Source organism: Oxyura jamaicensis, chromosome 1 (assembly GCF_011077185.1).
Source record: "Oxyura jamaicensis isolate SHBP4307 breed ruddy duck chromosome 1, BPBGC_Ojam_1.0, whole genome shotgun sequence".
Lineage (NCBI taxonomy): Eukaryota > Metazoa > Chordata > Aves > Anseriformes > Anatidae > Oxyura > Oxyura jamaicensis.
Window position 1 is genome coordinate 152,858,019 of NC_048893.1, and position 24,077 is coordinate 152,882,095.

The 24,077-nt window shown below is 36.4% G+C and overlaps 1 protein-coding gene across 9 annotated transcripts in view; it reads right to left on the reverse strand.

Moving 5' to 3' along the window:
- Positions 1-24,077, reverse strand: part of GPC5 (glypican 5) — a 783,354-nt gene that overhangs the window by 518,344 nt on the left and 240,933 nt on the right. For all 9 annotated transcript variants that reach the window (XM_035319367.1, XM_035319357.1, XM_035319400.1 and 6 more), the window contains exon 6: positions 22,194-22,314. In XM_035319367.1, coding sequence (XP_035175258.1) covers positions 22,194-22,314 — 121 coding nt within the window. The remainder of the gene's footprint in view (positions 1-22,193; positions 22,315-24,077) is intronic.

Genomic DNA, 24,077 nt, shown 5'->3' on the forward strand with positions numbered 1-24,077 from the left:
CTTCCTTCCTTCCTTCCTTCCTTCCTTCCTTCCTTCCTTCCTTCCTATTCTTTAACTACAAGGTCTATACTACTTATAGTTTTATCTAGGGCAAACAATTCATACAACATTATAGCAACCATCTTACTGACACCCAGTAAATTGTCCTATTATACTCCTTCAGGGAAAGAAAATACAACAGGTCACTTGCTTGGAGTACTGGCAAGGAACTATCTTGCTACGTCACAATAAGCTCTCTGTAAAGTCTTGTTGTCTCTGAGCATGTATTCTGTTTTCTCCTTCTTTCACATTTTTCATCAAACTGATTCCCAGAGGTGTATAAAAGCCTGAACTGAGCCTTACTTTTTTTTTTTTTCTTTGATCTTAATCATCTATATTTTATTTCCTTGACCTCATTCCCATAACTCATTCTCCCCTATTCAACATCAGCTTTTTTATTGGAAATCCCTAACTTGTTTTTACTAATCTTGCTGAAATTTTTTATTATTATTTGTATTACTATTCCCTGCAATTTTAAGCCAGCTTGACTTTTCACAATTCCATGTTATCCCTGCACTTTCTGACTAGATATATTTTTTCTCTATATTGGTCTTCCATCACATCTCTTATTTCCAGTAGGCTTTTCAATTTCAGTTTATCCATTGCATTTGGATCCCCATGGTGTTATTTTATTTTTCCTACTGTTTCTTGACGTTCAAATTAGAGACAGTATCTACAATTCAGATACATTCTGTCTTCAAAATTATGAACCTCTCAGCAGATTTGCTTTCATGTCCCTTATTTTTTCAAAGTTTGCTGTTTGGAAAAAAAAAAAAAAAAAAAAAAAAAAAAAGGAAGGAAGAAGAAGAAGAAAAAAGATAGCTACAGAAGTTTTGTGCATGAATGGCTTCTTTTTCAGCAGTATGTTAATTTAAAATGTCAGGTTTTAAGGTGATTAAAGGAATTCAGTAAGGTGGGAAACGATCTACTGATGTCACTGCCAGCAAAGCATACAGGACTACATTTAGAATCCTTCTAGTAAAGGAAAGCCCATTTGAGTGCCATCTATTTAGGTGAATAGGGTATAGACTGTACAAAAACCTTTGTAGTGACACATTTCCTCCTTGCTTTATCTTTGTCCATTATTAAAGTCTATTTCCTGAAAAGCATGGCACATCACACTCTAAACAAAACAAAAACAAGAACAAACAAACAAACAAACAAAAAACATTACTGGATTGTTATTTCAAACTTCTGTTGCTATAAATTTTACAGTTAAAAATAAAAGAAAACAAAACAAAAATTAAAATAAAATAAAATAAATAAAATAAAATAAAATAAAATAAATAAAATAAAACAATTCAAACCTTCCATCAATTCTGTTTGGTAATTATAGAATTCCATATTCTTTATGAAATTAGCTTTGGGTTCATTCTTATTCTGCTTTACAATGGCCTAGAACTGAAATTTTACATTTCCTGGACAAGCACTATAGTCACCAAGTTATAAGCTGAAGTTATTTAATGTGATCTCAGCCCTGATTTTTTCTCGTGTTTGGAATTAATTCACTACAGTCATATATGTATTAAGGAACATTACTGATGGGAAGTAAAATTTTGTCCTCATCTTGGCAGTCCTGAGATAACTGGGGTCCTCTGCTGTAGAGTATATCAGAGCTGGGTAAAAGCAATCCTCTCCTACATACTCATACCCCACCCTCTCACACCAAAAACAATCAAACAAACAAACAAACAAAAAAAACAGTCAAAACAAACATACAAAACAACAACTAAAGCAAAAACAGATGAACCAAAGACTCTGAAAACAAGAATGAGGAAAAGAGTACTGAGGGAATCCTTTAGTATTTCTGCTAAAACTTTATGTCATGAAAATATATCCTGAGTTAATTAAGTACACTCAAATTACTCCTAATAAATCAGCTCATCAGGGTTTTTTAATGAAATTTGTGTGTCTGGGGAGCTGATAAAATGTCTTAAGAACCTACAGTGTTTTTGTGGTGCTGAAAAGTAGGTTGTTAATCTGTTCTTGAAAGATAGCTAACTAAGGTCGACATGAACAGTTGCAAATGTTGACAATTTGCAAAATGTTACAATGCAAACACAATTTGGTGTTACCCACAATGAATGAGATTTTATGCTTTCTTCCAAACACCTCCCATCTCACTGTGACATATCTGAGATATTGCCGTTTGGACTGTGATCATTCTAGAATGCCAAAACAGAAAAATGAGACATTCTAGAGGGTAACTGATCTCATCTCAAGTGTCAATTTATTCCATGGGTGCCTTTTTCCCTTTATTAAAAAGAATGTCTCAGGAACCCATTAAATGATTCGAGATGGTTTGACCCCAGGTTACTACATTGCTTTCAATATCAAAGGAATGATGGCTATTCATGTTTGCTTTGCTTTGTGTTGTTTTGTTTTCTAGAAATACACTCAAACCCAATGAACTTTTTTCCTGTCCTGAAGGATCTTGCATATTTCACATCCTGAATAATGGAACTGTCATACAACTTGGAAAGCAATAAAGGTAGGAATCAAAAATAATTATTCTAATGCTTGAAATTTGCTATTTTAAATACAATGGCACACAAAGAGAGAAGGAAAGAAATGGGAAAGGAGCACTGAGCTGCATAAAAATAAAAATATAAAAAAAAAATGCTTTACATGTGAGACACCTGTTCCTGTGCAATATAGAAGTACAAAGGTAAAGAACAGAATCTCAGGATTTGCAGATGACATTCCATGTTGTTCTATGACAGACAGTAGCCTTGAAAGTAATCAGATGGTGCTTTAGCTAGAATTTCCAGAAATAAAAAGTAGTAATGAAAATAATTTCCTGTTATTTGCAGTATTGGTCCCTTTAAACAGACCCAAGTCTTTCATATTAGAAAAATCATCTGAAATTAATAAAAAATAAAAGTATTGCAAGATATAGCCTCTAAACCCAGTTATTTAGTAGTAAAAACAGCAACAGAAGTGAGTAAGACTTTTTTTTTTTTTTTTTTTTTTTTTCGTATGACGTGGATCATCAGTAGTTTAAAACTACTAAAACTTTTTCTGAAAATTCTCTGAGGGTTTTTGTTACAAGTAACATCTAAGAGCACTAAGGATGAAAAAGAATATATTCCACTTGCTCTATTTTCTAAAATTATTTTATTTTTCAGGCCCTTATGCCCATATATATTCCCTCTAGGTTCTTAAGAAATACTTTGTTCACCTTACTTCTCCATCTCCTCACAACTGCAAAATTATCTGAGCCAGGAGGATGCTGGCACACTAGTATCTAACTGGATGGTTGCCCTCTAGTACCATGGGGAGAGTAGCATTTCACCCCACCAGTTATGCTCTTCTTACAGAAGTCTGTTTGTAGAGGAAGGGAAGTAACTGGATGTACTGAAGCTGAGAACCTGGTGGCACCTGAAGTGCAGGGGATGTGGAACGATTCAAAATAGCATTTCCAAGAGTTGATTAAGTATTGCTGGGGTAATTCTACCAGTTCTCATAACAGTCCAAGGTACAGTTTAAGGTGTAAAATTTAATACCTGGAGCATAAGGAGAAAGGTAAATATAGATTGCTGCATTAAGGGGACTTAAACAGTATGATTAAGGGTCTGACGTGTGCAGGCTCAGCAGTTGAGAAAAATATAAGCATGAATTGCATAGACAGAAAGATTGGCAGAACACAAAGAACAGATCATTAAGCCATGCACAAAATGAAAAGATTAATAATTCACAGCACATGAAAGAAAACTAGAAAACAGAATCTCAAAAGCTTTAGAATATATCCTGGCAGACATCCTGAGAACTTCATACACTACACTAGTGCAGTCTCAGCATCAAATACAATATACCGATAGGGAGCAATAATATCTTTCTCATAAATGTTAGTTCTTCTGTATGTATTTATATACGTATATATTTATACACACACACAAATGTTATAAAACATTCCTGGAAAAATCATAGAAATCTTTTTTTTTTTTTTTTCACAGTCTTTTACTGTAATTTCTGAAATGTTCAAGAAAATACTGTTATCTTGAAAACAATAAGCAAAACACATGCGCACGCACACATACACACACACACACACAAAACAAACAGTCATGCTGACACACAATTCTTTGGAAGATGTGGACAAGATATACAAATTTGTCAAAATTAGAAATCTTCAGTTATGTCTCTTTTAAAACTGAATACAGAATCAAAAATAAAGAGTGCTTAAGGGAAAAGTTTTGAAGAGAACCTATTATATAAATATCAAATAATGGTAATATAGAATTGCAAATATTCACTGTTTCTTATTTATTCTTCTTTTCAGTTTAAAAAAATATTCTAGAAAAAAAAAAGTTTTTATTTCAGTAAAATTTTGTTCCTATTGAAAAACATACTAGCAAAAACAAAACAAGAAACAACAACAACAAAAAACACAGAAATTGAATGTAATGGAAAATGGAATAAGGCAATAAAAAGTAGACAACGTTAAATATATATATATATATATCTTTTCAATTGTGTCACTTAAGACAAATACTTTATCTCTTCTTAAAAGCTCCAGGTAAAAGCTTCCTTAGAATCCCCACGACCTGTCATTTTTACTATTCCTTAGATTTATGCACAAAACATCATTTCTTGATAAGACCTCTGTTCCCCAAATGCTTGTAACTGAAGAGAACTTCTCCTGCATAAGAAGATACAAATCTTCCCACTGATGTGTATTAAAATTATTTTCTTGCAACTGAAATTCTTGAAGGTGACTTCTGTACATATACACCCTCAGGATATATCAAGCTGACTATTATTCAGCTCATATTACCTCTTAATTTCAGACACCAAAACACAAATGTATGTTTGTAACATCTGCAGATTTTAACTATAGTCAGCTGAGAGAAGAAGACACTTTCAGGGTACAGCATGACCAATCCAGCACTCTGTAACTGCCAAATGAAGAAGTCTGAGTTATGAAAGTAGGTTCTGGAAACTGTGGAGATGTCTGTACTTCACCATACAAATCCTAACCTTACAATCTGATGTTAGCAACCTCCTTAAATAAGACTAGCTTAAAAAATTGAAATATAATCAAATATAATAGCGAGTGATTTCTTGAAGGTTTTGCACAGAATACTAGTATAAGTAATATAAGCAATAACAAATGCAATCTTTATATGATATATAGTAACCAACTGATACTTGACAATCAAGGTTTTTGCAAGTTTTCTTTCTTTTTAATGACTCAAGAATAATCTTTTTTATTATTATTTTTAAATTATATATATATATTATTTTTTAATTGTGGTACTGAATTTTGAATAGCATGATTGGAGGGTCCTAGCATTTTTTGCAGCCATTGTGTGTAGCTACTGAATTTCTAATAGAAGACACTTAATGAATTTAACACCCTAAGATCTTTCTGGTCCCAATAAAGTAAATCTGGTACTCATTCTTTCTGGTACTCAATAAAGTAAATATTTACTTTATTGAGTAAATACTTGGAACTGTGTGTGTCAATAAAAATGTGGATTGCCTCCAAAAGGATCTTAAATATTTTGTGGTTCATGTTCTGGTTTATCTGATATTCCTCTTACAAGGTTCAGTGAGCACATATCTTCACTGCAAACATATCAACTATTCCAAGAGAGCCTGACTGTTCATTTGACTCCTAGCATAGCAGCCCATTTCATAAAAGTTAAGGCTGGGAAAATAAGAAATATTCTTGAAATTCCCAGGTGACTCCAACACCTACTAAGTTCTTCACCCATCTTGCACAGTATGAGCCACGTGTCTTCATGAATGAAACTACACCACCTGTATAATGAATTGGTTTGGTAATACATTGTAAAGATAAAATTTGAAAAGACTTTTCAAAAGTAGTAACTAACCTGCCTTGTAAAGAGATATATAAATATTTTTTCAACAATACCAATATCAAAGCCACGATTTGTTATATATGTAATGAATCTTGTCAAGTTTTTCTCTGTGAATGATTTTCCTTTTTTTTTTTTATTCTCTGCTTATTAAGAAACTTAGAATCATTTTGGTTGGTTGGTTGTTTTTTGTTTTTTACAATGTATCAGTTAGCTGAATACTAGGCAGTTAAATACTTCTCTTCCTGGAGTACTTTCACCACAAACCTAAGAAATAACTTCACTCTGCTAGGAAGCATTTGTGTCTGCCTGTATTGTCTCTTGAAACAAAAAAACACAAATTAAAAATTGCATAGCCCATCTTGTTTATGACACTTTAAGCCATAATGTTGAATGATGAGCCTTCATGTAAACTACATGCTTCCCCTTCAGCTCTGATTCTTCAACCAGGTGCTGGCTGGCTCTCTCAAGATAACAGCAAGGCTTTGCTGAGCAAAATGTGTGCCCTTTATATATTGTATAGTTTAAAATATATATATATAAATATATAAAAATGGATTTCACATGCACATCACAGGAGTGAAAAGTAGTTTAATGCACTGTACTATTGTGCTCTTCTACAATTTTCTACATTTACAGAGAGAAAAGACTAGGCAGATGAGTCCTTTAGGCAACAAACAGCCCTCATAGATAACATAGGATTTTTGTTTAAAAGATATCAAAGTAACAGATTGTTTTCCAGACTATTTTTTGTGCCTGCAGAATACATTGCTTATTGCACAGGCTGACAAGGAGAACAAATTATGATGATACCTGTAGCAAATGACTTGCTCTGTACTGCTGTCTACAGGCCACTGACTTGGAGGATTTCCCAGGGCTCAGAATAGAAGGAAATAACCTGTCTCAAACAGGAAACATTCAGTATGCTCAAAAACGATGTTTCGCTTTTCAGTTCAGAAAGTTTGTGGACATCAACTTTTTTTCTCTCAGTAAGTGACTGCATACTTCTGAAATACTGCTACAGATCCTTTTTTTGTAGTGTGTTGTGCTACTGTAGTACCTGCTTTGTTTTAGATGCCCTAGCTTTGCACAGTGAGCATTGCATACATTCTAAAATTATTCTTATGATCACTGATAAAGAAGACTTTCCTATGACTTTCTTTTTTTGTAGGTGATGACAACCTGTTTTTGTGGTTAAGGCATTTATAATAACTGTTCCATGTGTATTATTTGGTGTTAATAACATAAAAGTTCACACAGTAGTGCTTTCCAAAGCTGTAGAGCTTGGACTGGCAAGAGGTAATATATTTCCATTTTATCAACACTTACAGCAATGTGATTATCTTTGAAATGATCTCTGCTGCTATACAGAATCCACAACCAGTAAATTAAACTGGAGAAAGTACTGATCATCAAGCAGTAACACAGGAATGTACACACAGCACAGTCATCTTGCTTATTCCCTTAATACATCAGCCTAGAGGAACTGCTCACTCAGTAATTTCCATAGTACTGGTGAGACCAGAGTTTCTAAGTGCCACTTAGATCTTAATGGTATCTTACTGTAATTCTAGTTACTGCTCCAACTCTTCTTCTTTTTTTTTTTTTTTTTTTTTCCTTTTGAATGAGTTTGTTTTCATACAAATTATTTTGCTAATATTTTTATGATATTGACACACTACATCTGTCATTAATTAGTATTAACAGAAACAGTAAGCTGCTTCTCAAATTTTTGTTGATATCTTCCATATAGATGTGATATTTACTTGCTGAGCCTCTCCTCAGAAAAGACTGTCAATGAAGCTGTGCAATGGTTTTATGATGTATCAGATTTCATACACTAAAATCACTAGTTTGATTTTCTCTTCTGGCTAGAGAGTTGATTTCCTGCTGTACTTAAATCTTTTAAAGTCTCTTTTCATATGAAAGTCTACACCTCTCTTTCCTTTACCAAATATACTGTCCCAAGTATGTCAGTTTGGGAATACTTTGTTCTAACTTTTATTACTTTATTTTTTTATTATTCTCTAACTTTTATTCTTTATTTTAGAATCATCATAGGATCATAGAATGGTTTGAGTTGGAAGATCACCTAATCCAACTCCGCCTTCAATGGTCAGGGACACCTTCCACTATTCAAGGTTGCTAAAGCCTCAACCAACATGGTCTTAAACACTTCCAGGAATGGGGCATTCACAGCTTCTCTGGAAAAATTGTTCCAGTGCCTCACCAACCTCTGAATGAAGAATTTCCTCCTAAGCTCTAATCTAAATCACCCCTCTTTTAGTTTAAAACCATTCCCCCTTGTCCCACCAGTATCTGCCTCTGTAAAAAGCCACTTGCCATCTTTTTTATAAGCCCCTTTATAAGTACTGAAAGGCTGCAATAAAGTTCCCCTGGAGCCTTCTCTTCTCCAGGCTGAACAGCCCCAGCTCTCTAAGCCTGTTTTCATTGGAGAGATGCTCCAGCCCTCTGATTATCTTCGAAGCCCTCTTCTGGACCCGTTCTAACAGGTCCACGTCCTTCTTGTGCTGGAGGCCCCATACCTGGATGCAGCACTCCAGGTGGGGGCTCACAAGGGCAGAGAAGAGGGGGACAATCACCTCTGTTTGCCTGCTGGCCACTCCTCTGGTGGTGCAGCCCAGGATGCAGTTGGCCTTCTGGGCTGCTGTACTGGGTCTGGCTGGGATGTTAACTTTCCCTGCAGCAGCCCATACAGTGCTGCGCTCTGCATTTGTAGCTAGAACAGCAGTGGTATCACACCGGTGTTGTGTCTGCTGCTGAGAAGGGCTGGCACAGCATCAGGACTCTCTCTAACCCTCCTAGGGGGTGGGCAAAAAGTGAGAAAGAAACATCACCAGGGCAGCTGACCTCAACCAACCAAAGGGATATTCCATACCATATGATGTCACACTCAGCAATAAAAGGTGGAAAAAGGAAGAAGAGGGGAGGGGTGGGCTCTCGTTGCGAAAACGTCTGTCCTCCTCCCAAACACCGGCTACGTGCGTTGAGGCCATGCTTCAAGGTTGTGGTCAAGCATCGCTCATTTGTGGGAAGTAGAGAGTAATTTATTTTCCTCTGCACTTCCACATAACCTTTACTTGTTTTGTTTAGTTATTCCCTTTCCCCCTCCCTCTTCCCCTTTCCCTTTTTTTCCCTTTAGTTGAATTGTTTAATTAATAATAATATTTACTTAATTATATATATATATATATATTTCTCTTTAATTAAATCATCCTTATCTCAGCCCGTGAGTTGTTCTTTCCTTTACTTCTTCCCCTCCTCATCTGAGGAGGGGGAGTGAGAGAGCGGTTGTGGTGTTCAGCTGCCTAGCATGGTAAAACCACCACAGCTGCAAGCATGCACTGCTGGCTCATAGCTTTTCATCCACCAGAACCCCCAAGTCCTTCTCTGCAGGGCGGCTCTCCATGAGTTCTTCATCCAGTTTGTATTCTTGCCTAGGATTGCCCCAGCCCAGGTGTAGCACCTTGAACTTGGCTTTGTTGAACCTCATTAAGTTCACATGGGCCAACTTCTCAAGCTCACCCATGTCCCTTTGAATGGCATCCCCTCCTTCTGTTCTATCAACAGCACCGCGCAGCTCAGTGTCATCTGCAAACTTGCAGAGGGTGCACTTGATCCCACTGTCTACGTCATTAATAAAGATAGTAAACAGCACTGTTACCAAGACAGAACCCTGAGGGACACCACTTGTCACTGATCTCTGCCTGGACATTGAGCTGTTTACTGCCAATCTTTGAGTGCAACCACCCAGCCAATTCCTTGCCCACTGGTCCATTCACCAAATCCATGTATCTCCAATTTAGAGAAAAGGATATCATGGCCACCAGATTTTCCCAGCATGATCTGTCCTTAGCAAAGCTATGTTGGCTGTCACCAATCACCTCATAATTTTCTGTGTGCCTTAGTACATTTTCCAGGAAGATCAGCTCTATGATTTTGACAAGTACAGAGGTTAGACTGACAGGCCTGTAGTTGCTTGGGTCTTCCTTTTTAAACATGGGAGTTATGTTTCCCCTCTTTCAATCATTGGGAACTTCACCGGACTGCCATGACTTCTCAGATATGATTGATAAGGTCTTAGTAACTTCATCCAATGGTTCCTTCAGGACCTGCAGATGTATCTCATCAGGTCCCATGGACATGTGCACCTTCAGGTTCCATAGGTCTCAAACCTGATCTTCTCCTACACTGGGCAGTTCATCATTCTCACAGTCCCTCCCTTTGCCTTCTGGGAACTGGGCCATGTGGCTGGAACTCTTGGTGGTGAAGTCTGAGGCAAAATAGTCATTGGATAACTCAGGCTCCCCCATATGCCCAACAGGGCTTTGTCCCATGGTACTCTACCAAGCAGACCAGAATGAAGAGGCCAAAGTCTGCTCTTCCACAGTCTAGGGTAGCAAGCTTGTAGTGTTCCCTCCTTACTGTTCTCTGAATACAAAACTGCATCATTTCATGATCACTGCAGCCACAGCTGACGTTGAGTTTCACATTCCCCACCAGCCCCTCCTTGCTGGTGAGAATGAGGTCCATCACACAGCACCTCTCCTCATTGGCTGCTCTATCACTTGGAGAAGGAATTTAACATCAATGTATTCCAGGAACCTTGTATGCCCTGCTGTGCTGTCCCTCCAACAAAGATCAGGGTTCTTGAAGTCCCCCATGAGAACCAGGGCTTGCAAATGTGAGGCTGCCTCTGTCTGTCTGCTGAGGGCCTCATTAGCTTGATCTTCTTGATCAGATGGCCCGTAGCATTCTCCTACTAAAATGTGCCCTGCCGGCTCCTGATGGGTCTCTGCACTCCCTTGCGGGGGATGTTGCATACTTGCTCTGAGTTTTGCTCATTCATGCAGGTCTCCTGCCCCCTTTCCTTGCCTCCTACTCATAGGGATACATCAACATTGATCTTGGAGGAAGTGATGTTTGAATACTAACCATCTCTTTTGGACCCCCCTTCCTTCTAGTGTCCTAACCCATGGGATTCTTCCAAGTAGAAGAGGCCCAAGTTTGCATTCCAGAAGTCCCGGGCTGTAATCCTACTTTTTGCTCTGCTTTTTCCTCACAAGATCCTGAACCCCACCATTTCCTTGGCACTGCAGCCAAGGTTGCCCCCAGCCTTCACATCTCCAACCAGACCTTCTTTGTTTGTTAGTACAAGGTCCAGCAGCACACATCTCCTTGTTCACTTCTCCACCACCTGTGCCAAAAAGTTGCCATCAATGCACTGCAGGAACCTCCTGGACTATTTGTGCCTAGCTGTGTTATCTTCCCAGAAGATAACATAATGGTTAAAGTCCCCCATTAGAACAAGGGTTTGTGATTGTGAGGCTACTTCCATCTGTATGTAGAAGGCTTCATCTACATTCTATTCCTCATCGAGTGGCCTGTAGCAAACACCCACAACAGCCATGGCAGCCTGACCATTAATCCTTACCTGTAAACTCTCAGCTTGCTCTTCATCGATCCTTAGGCAGAGCTTGCTGTATTCCAGTTGCTCTCTCACATAAAGAGCAACTCCACCACCTTGCCTTCCTGGCCTGTCTTTCCTAAGAAGAATGTAGTCCTCCATGACAGCATTCCAGTCATATGAGATATCCCACCATATTTCTGTAACTGCAATAATGTCATAGCCTTGTGACCACACGCAAATCTCCAGTTCTTCCTGTTTATTTCCTGTGTGCATTGGCATACAAGTATTGAAAACAATGAATAATGCAGTTTGTACTGCAAGTAGCTGATGCTTGCATGCATCTCTGCAAAGTCCAATTGTTGTTCCACATGAGAAGAAGTGGATGTGCTTCTTCAATCATAAAAAGAAAGACTCTTTAATAAAATCCAGATTCCATTAGGCAGGTCACTTTCAAGCTGAATTCTTAACCTCATTTCCAGTTGATTATACACTAATTGGCATGGTTGCTGTTGCAAAGCAATTGATTAACTAAAAGCCAACAGCAAAAGTAATCCACAATACCACTCCCTAAAACAATTGTCTATTAAAAGTGTCCAGAGACAAGGAAATTCTTAAATTGGCATTCACTGAAAATTAAACGCATTTCCTTTACCACTTTTCTTCTCCCTCTTGAGAAGGTATCACAAAGGTTAAATAGGTTATGTTATCCAATTAAAATATGCAATTTGACAGCTTCCTCTACCTGTAAGACAATCTAAATAGACCTTTATATTTAAGAAGGGTTTTGCAGAAGCTTCTAGCATTCACATCTAAGTTAATAGGACGCTGAGTATGCACCATTGTACTACTGCATCAGAGCCTTGAAGCCCTCTTGAACTCTGTAGTCTGTCTCTGTTACATATCAGTAAGTATATTCCATTTCTTTTCTAAACTGAGATTGGGTATTAAGGGCATCAGAAGCTCATTTTCAATTTCAAAATTGCAACTACTTCCATGTGGTACAGGAACAAAACCCCTTCTAGTTTTATTAGAGATCTGTGGCCACAGTTATGGGAAGTCTGAAAGAAAGTATTAAAAGAAAAAATAAATTAATCTATTTTTATCAGTGTCAAGGAGCATAAATGATAAATTATAAATAAGAAAAATAAATTACATGGTTTTGCAGACAGTAAAGTAGAACAGATTCACTAAAGTAAGCATCAAAAATAAAAATAAAAATAAAAATAAAAATATGCCCTGACCATATTGTTTGTCATAGAAAAAATCCAAAAATCTCAAAACCCTCCTTCCTTCACTTAATATTGTACTTAAAAATAAGAAGATAGAACAATACTTCCTTTTGCTGAGAAACCCTAACACAAGCAGTTTTTACCAGCTACAGCAGCAAGAAATTTAGGTGTAAAATAGGCTTTTGTAGAGAGAATCTGCACCATAATGAATACTTTGTTTAGTGTTGCTGTCCACCTAATACTGCTGGAAAAGTCTGTCTTGTTTTCTGTGCCACTATTTTCTGCACTAAATGGATAATAATTGATAGTATCTTCCCATTGCATCAATGTGCATATTTTGTCACTGTGCACTGTGCAGTGTTTTATAAGCAAAAAAAGGAGAAATAAAATTAAAAAGAAAATACAAATGTAAGTTGTTTTGGTTTGGTTTGGTTTGGTTTCAATTAGCTTTACACAAATTTGGACCTTAGCTGTAGTTCCAGAAAGCTCTGTAAAATGTATATTATTTTCTTTTGTTAGTCACATTTAGGAAAATCAAAAGCTTTTCATTTAAGTACAAATAGTATTTTAAATAATTTGTGCTAAATGACTGAAACTCCAATTAGCCTTTAATGATGTTGGTAAACTTCCTAGTGAAAAACAAAATAAAGCAGGAAAAAAGATTATTGAGCTTTTGTTTAAATTACCAGGGGTGGAAAAAAAAAAAAAAAAAAAAAAAAAAACACCCTCTATGTGGCTAATGACCATCAATTACTTACCTCCTAAGCATCTCAACAATGGGAGATGCCTGTTCTCAACTTCATGCCCTCATAATCACTTTTTTCTTCTCTGTCTTCATTCTGTACACCATATAGGTTTGAGATTACACATAGTGTTCCAGGACATGCAATCATCTCAGAATGTTCACATAAATTTTAGTGTTTTTAATTTCAGGAAGTGAGAGGTGAACAACAAAAAGAACAAATAACTTCTTTATAATCTCAGAACTGTTGAGAGAATCTTTTCACTCAAGAGATTCAAAAACATCATCAATCCTGAACTTTTGATTTTTATTTTTGAGGTTGAAGTGTATTGTAAAAGGAGGAGAATGTAACTCAGAAAGAATTTCCCATCTCAGTCCTAGCTATTTCCTACTCTGCAAAAATTATGTCAATATTTTATGAACAATGGTAATACTCAAAATATTTAACATAACTTCAGCACCAGGTAATAGTCACATCAATACTCTGTGATAAGCCAGCTCTCTGTAGATGTGCCAAAAAAAAAAAAAAAAATAAACTAAACCAAACAAAACAACAAAACAAAACAAAACAAACGGAACAGCTTAAAACAAATACAGAATAGGTTTCTCTGTCAAGTATGAATATCTTCATATGCTACATCACTGTTATCATGCCTTGCCATAGATGGAATTTGTCCAAGGGTTTGTAGCATGACAGTAGCATTGTATTAATTCCAGAAGTACAATGAAAGAAGAAGCAAACACATAAAAAAAATAAAGGGAGAGCCAAAAAAATCACTGGAAGAAAAAAATAATAATAATGTAATGAAGATATTGAGCTGTTCTCAACCTGCAGGAGTGTGATAATTTTAGAAGAAAAAAAAAAAAATAAAAAGTGGAAACGGCAAAAAAAAATCAAGCAAAATTAATATATAGATATGCATTTGTAATATGAAAAAAAAATGTGCAGCAGTCTTTCCCATTGAAAAAGAAACAAAAATAATAAATAAGCAGTTTAGGTGCAAATAGATGAAATCAAATCTAGAACAAGTGAATGTTGAATGGCTGTTGCACAAAGTGCACTCAAATTTTACTTCCCAATTACCTCAGTGGGATACCTGTTATAGAACGGTGCAAAGTGCAGGCTATAATATATCAACAAAAAATTCTGAGTAGAGGAAAAAAACAATGTTTTGAAAGTGAGTCTCAGGAGCTTGTCCCTGTTTCTGAAGAGTATATTGAACTAAGGCCCTAAGTATTTGACTGTTAAATGCTGTACTCTTGAGAATTCACTTGTTCCATGAGGAAGAACTGCATTTCAGTCATGAATAGAGTCACCAGAATGTATAATTCGTTAAATTTATATAGCAGTTTGAACTGTTCTAAGAGGCAGAGGGATTTTAACTGTTAGGTAATTATCATAACACTAAAGAAGGCACAAACATGTTATCAGTGATCAAAGGGAAGTGCAACTGCAAGTACCACATCTTGCATATGAATAATTTAAAAACACAGTTATTTGTATGTATAGTTGAGAACTCAGGCAATGTGTTCCATCACCACTTCCAATATGTACTTGGCTCTGAAAACACATATTAATTTGCCTGTGTTGTGGTTTATTAATAAAACCTTAAAAAAAAAAAAAAAAAAAAAAAAAAAAAAAAATGAGCTGCAAAGTGTAGTTAATATGAAAAATCAGTGTCACAATAAAATCCTGTCTTACTATTTCTGTGACACTTTTGAGACAGGTAAATAGACAAATGATGGCATAGTCAAACACAGTGCTAACAACACTGTAATAATAACCACTAGTAAAGGAAAAATAGTTGTCACATTTAATGTCTTTTAAAGTAGTGGCACCTATTCATTCACTTAAAGGCTATAGACACCATTTTTAGCCAAAGCCTATGCTTGGTGTGCACATGTAGTCCAGAAGTTAAGATGCATAAGGAAAGAAACAGACAAAATTATTTAAGGAAGCCAAATTAACTAAATTTCTGCCATTAAAATTTTTTGAGTCATCCCTATTGAGTCTCTGACAATAGGTAACAATAGAACATGATATTAGATTTAATAGCCCATAGGTCCAGCCATAGAACCATTAAGGTTGGAAAAGACCTATAAGATCATCTGATCCAACCCTACCACTAATATCACCCAACTAAACCATGTCACTAAGCACCACGTCCAACTTTTCCTTAAATACCCCCAGGGATGGTGACTCCACCACCTCCCCAGGCAACCCGCTCCAATGCCTAACCACTCTTTCTGAGAAGAAATGTCTCCTCATTTCCAACCTGAACCCCGCCCCCCTCCCCCCCCCCGGGGGGAGGGAATGAGGCCATTCCCTCTAGTCCTATCACTAGTTACCTGTGAGTAGAGGACGACCCCCACCTCCCCAAAACTTCCTTTCAGGTAGTTATAGAGAGCAACAGGGTCTCCCTGACCCTCCTTTTCTCCTGACTCCTCTTGACTAAACAACCCCAGTCCCCTCAGCCACTCCTCACAGGACTTGTGTTCCAGGCCCTTTACCAGCTTTGTAGCCCTTCTCTGGACACGCTCCAGGGCCTCAATGCCCTTCTTGTACTGAGGGGTCCAAAGCTGAACACAGTACTCAAGGTGTGGCCTCATCCGAGCTGAGTACATGGGGATGATCACCTCCCTCATCCTGCTGGCTACCCTACTCCTGATACAAGCCAGGATGCCACTGGACTTCTTGGCTACCCAGGCACACTACTGGCCCATGTTCAGGAGAGCATCAATCAGCACCCACAGATCCTTTTCCTCTGCACAGCTTTCTAACCACTCTGCCCCAAGCCTCTAGCATTGTATGGGGTTGTTGTGGCCAAAGTGCAGGACCCAGCACTTAGCCATTTTTAACCTAATCCCATTGTCCTCTGCCCATTGATCCAACCTGTCCAGGTCCATCTGCAGAGCCTTCCTACCCTCCTGCACCTTGACACTTCCCCCCAACTTGGTGTCATCTGCAGACTTACTGAGGGTGCCCTCAGTTCCCTCATCCATATTATCAATAAAGATATTAAAGAGGATGAGCCCCAACACTGACCCCTGGTGAACACCACTCATGACTGATTGCAGGCTGGATATAACTCCATTTACCACCACTCTTAGGGCCTGGCCAGACAGCCAGTTTTTAAGCCAGCAAAGAGTGTACCTGTCCAAGCCATGGGCTGACATCTTCTCCAGAATACTGTGGGAGGCAGTGTCAAACATTTTGCTGAAGTCTAGGTAGAATACGTCAACAGACTTTCCCTCATCTACCAGACAGGTCAGCTGGTCATAGAGGGGGATTAGGCTGGTCAGACAGGACTTGCCTTTCATGAATCCGTGCCGAATGGGCCTGATTCCCTACCTTTCTTGCACATGCTGTGTGATTGCACTCAAAATAATTTGTTCCATAACCTTCCCTGGCACCAAGGTCAGGCTGTCAGGCCTGTAGTTCCCCAGACCCTCCTTATGAGCCTTCTTATAGATGGGCATAACATTAACAAGTCTCCAGTCATCTGGGACCTTCTCCAGCTGATGTTGATTCTATGATTACTGGCTTTGGACTGCATTCTGCTGATGACACACACAAAAATATGTACTCTTACAAGTCTGCACTGTACAACTTTTCCATTTGGCATAGCATAGTTAGTCATGGATTTGGCCAAATCTTAGGCTTCTATTAGTGCTGCATAATCTTAAAAATTCTTTAATCTGATACTATTTATTTCACAAACCCATTCAGATTTTATACAGGTAACAGTCATTTGAATGCTGGGTTTAGTCTCCCTTTGGCTTTTACAACCTCTGTCAATAACAAAAATACAATATTATTCTCATTTTGGAATAAATTTTGCTAGTTATGATCAGATAGCTTTTCTATTAGTGACATTTTTTACCCCTTCATGGAAAAAAATAAGTATTAATCCATGTATATCAGCTAGTGATCCAGGGGTTCTGCAATGTAAGATGTGATCCCTTCCAGATAAGTTCAGGAACATCTTTTGCTACATCTAGAAATAGGAAACTATTAATCCTAACTGAAATGTTTAAATTTTCAGTATTGTCAATAGAGAGGAAGGTGCCTCTGGAAATCTCCACAGGGAGATTCTGTCTGCTTCATATTGGCAGACATACACAGTGGTATTTTCTACTATGACAGAATTTTCTAAAATTAGGAAGACTTTATTTCACCTGTTAATATAAGCTCCTAGTAAAGGCTATTATTTTCAAAAACAATATCTCTCTGAGATTATCTTCTAAAAGAAGAAATACATTGAAATGACCAGGATCCAACTGCCTGTAATCACAGCACCAAAATATCATACTTATTTCATAACCTTAGTATTTGTACTTGCAGGCAAGATAAATCATGTTTTTAAATTATTGGGGAAGAAAGAAAAATAATTACCATTATTATCGCTGCCATATGCAACTGACTTTGCTTATCATGATTGCCTATTAAATAAGAGTGATAGCTGCTGATTGCAATACATAAGAGAATATGCACTGAACCCATTGTTGGCCTACCATGAAGATAAATGAATGAGGAAGAGCCTATCATTTAAAAAGCTCTCCAAAACACCAGACAGTACAAGTGAGGATTTTTACAAAAGAAGGTGACTTTGTCAAACCATTTTCATCACTGACTGGTTTACCTGAATTCATGCTAGCTCCTCTAATTGCACTTCACTGCTGGGAGTACTAACCTGTGGAGTCCAGAGCACAGATTATAGCAGTCAGGGTCCAATGGAATCAAAAGTTCTATTGATTTTTGGTAAATCCACTATTTACAGAAAAAGAAGGAGGTTTACTGTGAGCCTTTCACAAACAAGAAATGACATAAGGGCCACTGTGGCATGTACTTAAAAGGTCTCTGTCATAAAGTTTGTGAACAATCGTAACTTAACCCTAGCACAGTAGCCCAGAAACCAAACCCTACTGGGAAGAGATGTTCTCATTTAAGCAACATATTTAAGCAATAAGTTTAAAATTTTTAATTAACAGAACCTAGAAAAAAAGAGACTATGTTTAAGCACCAAACATTTACATATTTTAAAGTAGATTCTTTGCTAGGGATTTTTACACACTTGTACATCTACCCAGTAAGAAAAGAGGAAATACTAGGAGACCCCTATTTTTTTCTGCAAGCAGGTCAAAATAGTATTTGATTTATTTTCTGGTGTACACATTCAAGATGACCAGAAAGTGATTTTTAATGTATCTGTTCTTCTTTTGCTACTTGACAGTATTTAGTCATTTGTACAATAAATATGTATAGTCTGATTTTCTGAGAGCTTTCTGGGTTCTTCTTGAATGAGCCCTCCCTTTCCATCTCCAAATATTAATTTCACTATTACTCCTCTGCTCAGATCATTGAAAGTACAAAGAAAAATGTAGTGCATGTAGTGCAATTGGTGAGAAAAAGGGTCATATGCTTTTGATGACAGAGAAAGGAACATTTCAGAAAACAATTTTCTCCTACCTCTTCATAGCAGAGATAGTTACTTTTTCTGTTCTAGAAGGGCACAATACATTCAGAGTGTATTTCTAAATCTGAGTTTAATTATGTACTCTAAATACCAGACTGGTCATCCTCTTCAAAATAGTCCTTCTATAATTTACTTTTTTTTTTTTAACAATTAGAAAAGACTACATAATCGTAATATCAGAATTGTGTAAGGAGCTTCCCAAATGTTTCTACATATCTTTTTGATTTCCTGTCTGTCTGAACTGTACCTAAAGTCACAATCATTTCATGAAAATTAAAAACCAAACAAATAAAAATGTATCCCAAGTACTTCAGCCCAACTCAGACACCTGCAAAAGCAAAAGGCTTCATTTTCCAGTAGATATTAGACTGCTTTATGGTTTGATAATTCTGTGGTGCAACATACCCTATGAAAAAGCAGAATGTAGTAGTAGAATAAGATACAGTGTACCTGCTAAATATTTATTAGAAAAGGACACATTTCTAGTTTGTGTTTTCGAGCTGGCATCCTCTTGGAAAGGGCTCAGAAATATGACACAAGGTGAAATCCTTCAGATCAGACACTTAACTGCAGGTGTTTACAATGTAGTTGCCAACATGTGGGCAATATACCCAAACTCATTTTAAATAGTCTGAGGCTAAAGACCTACTTTTCTTATCCTGAAGCACACACTCAGACTTGGCCGAATGAACAGCTCTCTTAAGCTTCCTGGACTAGACCTGCATATGAGGGAAGCTTAAACACCTAAACGCATGTCTCATTACAGAAATGAATCCTATCCCACCTGCAAACAAATGTTGTATGTTGATTACATAACATTTCAGTGCCTTTCACCATATTTATTTTGCAAAGTACCAGAAGCAAAACATCTGATTCTTTTCTGGATACTGATATTCACCAAATGGTAGAGGCTTTTCATTCCTGGAGGTCTTGGTACTATGACAGGCTATGCAAGCAGAAGAAAATCAGACTGTACTTACACTGGTAGACACAGCTCTAACCATGATTGGAAGGAAGGGCCAAATCCTCTCATGCATCATGAGACAGAGAGCAATTCTGCTTTGATATCTTGTATGGTGTTTAAAGGCTGATGTGAAAGGTCATATAAACCTGAATTACCACTCATTTCCATTTCCTAACACAGAGAACAAATTGCCACATTTCATGCTCCATATAAAACACAAATAACAAAAATGGACTTATTAGAAAGCAAGGTTACAGCAACATGGAATTTATATAGAAATATATGTAGTTGCCTACACAAATAGGTTACACATCATGTTCCCAGCCTTAAAAATAAAGTATATAAACCTTTATAGATTACAGGAATTATTAGTTATGAAAAGTAGGACAAATATGATTTTTTTTCTACCAAAATTACCTGTTTAAGCTTTTGTATTGCATAATACTACTCAGATAGAGTGCTGGAATTAAGTAGATAGAACTAGGACTTACACACAAGAGGTGACACCACAATCCATTAAGCTCCCCTTATTTAATCTGTCCTTCGTAAGCTTAATATGTGATTCATCCTTTTCATATCACAAAGGACAAAAAGGTGAGTTTTTGTATTTGAATCGCTAATTTACCCTCCCCATTCCCTTTTTCCAAGCATTAAAAGCTAGAGAAGAAAGCTTTTTCTGCAGTTTCTTCAGCCCTTTTATCTGAGGAAAAACAGTTATATATTGGGTCTCTAAGGTATTTGATGCTCTCTTTATCCACTGACCCTATTTTCATACTCACAGCTACAAGAAAGGAAGCTATCACATAGAAAGATAATATATTTGCAAGTTAGTAGGACTTGCAGTATGTAGATTATAAGTCCTCCTTTCCAAGATCCTCTCCAGTCTTCTGGGACAAGGACAAATAAGCTCTCAAAATGAAATGCCTTATAATGGAATTGTTCTATTCTATTTGTTTAGATCTTCACCCAAGGAGGAAACAACACAAATCCTAGCCTCTAGAGGAAAACAATACAATAAACTATACAGTGCAGGTTTAATATCAAAGGACAACATTCCTGAGAGATAAAAGACCTTGAGACTTACCCAGTAAGATTTGCAACATCTTTGTACAGTAATTTTTAGTTCTTAATTAAGTCATAGCATCTATTTGGAGGCAAAATTATATTCATTTTCTTACCATGGTAGTCACTATTTTAATAAGAAGTAGAGACTAAAGCATGCTGAAGCTGGAGGGCTAAATACAGTATTTCATTTTACAAGAAAGGAATAATGACTGCCTTTGAGCTTGAATCAGGATTCCACTAATCCCAGAAAAAAAACCCTACTGATGGAAAAGATTTTATTTATTTGTTTGTTTGTTTGTTTACTATTTCACCAATTCTTTCATTTTGTCTTCAGTTATTTTTTTACCAATAGAGAAATAAGAACCCAGAGATTTCACCATGAAGTTATCAATAATGTTAGAATGGCTTGCTTATTTCAACTCCAGAAACCATTTTGGAAACTGTACTTAAAAGCAGCTGTCAAAGAAGATGGAAAAAAAAAATTAAAGAAGCAGTCTTTAAATGGAACTAAATGGACTAGGCAAGGAAGAGCTGATTAATATCTCTAATTCTCATGCTTGGAAAATGAGGTAGAGAAGGGGAATGGAGAAGGTAAATATGCCAAATTTGCATGCCCTCCCTGAACAGATTCTTTTCACCAGTGCAGATAAGAGGTTGCTGGACTAGATGGGTCCATGACAGGAAATGCTAGTAGAGTAGTTCTTATCATTCAGTCTTCAGATCATGGTGGAAAATTTTATTTTCTAACTGAAATACAGAATTGCCAGCAAATTTATTGTTGCTTTCAACCGAGTCAGGTTTTCATCCTTTAGTTATGGCTATCCATGATACAAATGATAACAGTATAACAAAGCATACATGTAATCTGTGTTACAGTTCTACAGTTGTGCAGGATCATATTGGAACTGACTGCTTTATAAGCCATAAGTTCAGTAACTTACAAATATGTAATGATCACCAACTTCTTTAGCAAGTATGCTATTCCAAATTTCTAGTGTTTCTATCTGATTTATAAACAATAAACCTTGCAGCAAGACTAATTAAGAAATAATCTCGATTTAGTATAGATGGATGAGGGAAATTGTTTTGTTGTTTTTAAATGTTAACCCAGTTAATATCCCTAAATTATTCTGTTTGTTCTTCTTAATTAAATACTGAACTGGTACTCACAGGTACAGGTGGCTCAGGGGACAAATTCTTACTTCCTACACTCCTCTACCATATGTAGATTTTTTGACTACATTTCCAATAACTGAAGTGAGAGGGAGCAGATAGTTTTTTGTTGTTGTTATTGTTGTTGTTTTTCTGGTGTTGACATACACTGACCAATGACTTGAATTAACAATTTAATGTAGTAAATTCATACTTTCACTAGAGTTGTCTTTAATATTATCCTATATTTATAGGTAAAAGAAGCTTACCTGAATTATATGTTTCAGCTTGTCGATAATTTGATTTATTACAGGATCTGTTCCTTTCACTTTTACTTCTGGATTCCCAAACTGAGCTTTGATTCCACTGCCAACCACGCGAAGAGTATAGCTATTTCAACACACAAATACACACACAAAGATGATTTAGTATGTTATTCTTAGAGAGTCATCTTCAGGTTCATATTAACTCAATTCTCATGGCACCAACATTACATTTTAATGAGATGCATTAATTTTGTGCACATATTTTTAATAGAAAAGAAGTATAGCAGAATATAATTACTTCATTCCACAAAGTTGTGTTATTTATTGTTGCTTTAATATTATTGCAAAATTTAACAAGAAAAAAGATGTTTACATTTTGAAGGAAGAAACATTTATCTCTGCATATTTTTTGTGTATGAACTGTCCTTCATTTTGGTTTTGTTAAATACAAGCTAAACAGTGATTACTTAAAAGCATGACATATCAGGTTAAAGACAAAAAAAAAAAAAAAAAAAAAAAAAAAAAAAAAAACCTCCAGAGTCTACACACATGGTAGGTTCAGAACTATATCTGAAGTTTTCTAGTGTTTTTGTAAATGCACATGCAGCTAGCATATTTATCGCAGGACAATAAACAAATTGTGCATATATTATTTGACATTACATAACTGATACAAGTACAGAGAAGGACAAAATTTACTTCATAGACAGATATGTGCAAAAGAAGCAAAGGAAGCCAGATATATTCTCATTCAAGAAAGAATTTACATAGTAAGTAAAGCATTGGTTCTAACATGCTCATATATCAAAACTCAAAATATAGACACTAAAATTTACCACTTCACAGAATTCTGTGGCTTATGAAGATGCAATTCTACATTCAATTTCCTACTTTTTAGGAAATAGTGAAGTTATGCAAGAAAAAATGAATTGCTGTTATCACAAATACTGTCCATTATGCAAATACCCTCCATATGTTATGTTTTGTATGCATACTCTGCAAGAGGATAGCTCTATATATCTCTGTCTCAAAAATATTTTGCCACTAAGCTGTAAGAAAAAGAAAGGAAAGAACACTATCAGGAATGGAGTACAGAAATGCCTAATTCCTGCCTACCATTACTGAACAACACAGTATATTTGAATTCAGCAGAAGGTGAGTTTTATGAAAAACATTGCAAGACCTCTAAGTTCAACAGGAAACCTTCCATATATGAAGCAATCATAGGAAGATTAAGCTGCTACGTGAGTTTGCAGAAAGATGTGGAGTATAACTCTGAGGAGCAAGGACTGTTTGCCTTTTGGCCATCGTATATGGAAAATGCCCAAGGAGAGCACTTTAATTTTTCATGTATTTTTTTATTTATTTTTTATTTAATATTTATCATTATGGATCTGTCTGACAGGTGGAATTGAGAAAATGAATTACCAAAAGGATGAAGGGGGCTATGAGCTGAGTTATCGTTAGTGGGAAAAGAATATAGAAAGAAAATGAATATAGAAAGAAATATAGAGAACAGAAAAGAATATAGAAAGAATATGAGAGGAAAACATAAAAGGGCAAGAACAAAAAAAAAAAAAAAAGGAAAAAAGAAAAAAAGGAGGATGTGAAGAGAAAAAAATAAAAATGGAAAAACACTTGCAAAGTATAAGCATGTTTTCCCCAGTTAATGGTATTTAAGAGAATGCTGAATACTGAATGCTGTTCATTAAAGCCAGGTTGCCACATAGCAACATTTTTTGTCATTGATCTTTGCTTAAATATCACCTTAAGTGAGACTGACAATATTTTTAAAGAGGCATACAATGGTCCAGATACCATTCCTAAAGTGACATTGGCCATTTTCATGGATATACTCTGTCATACAAAATGACTTGTTTTCCATAG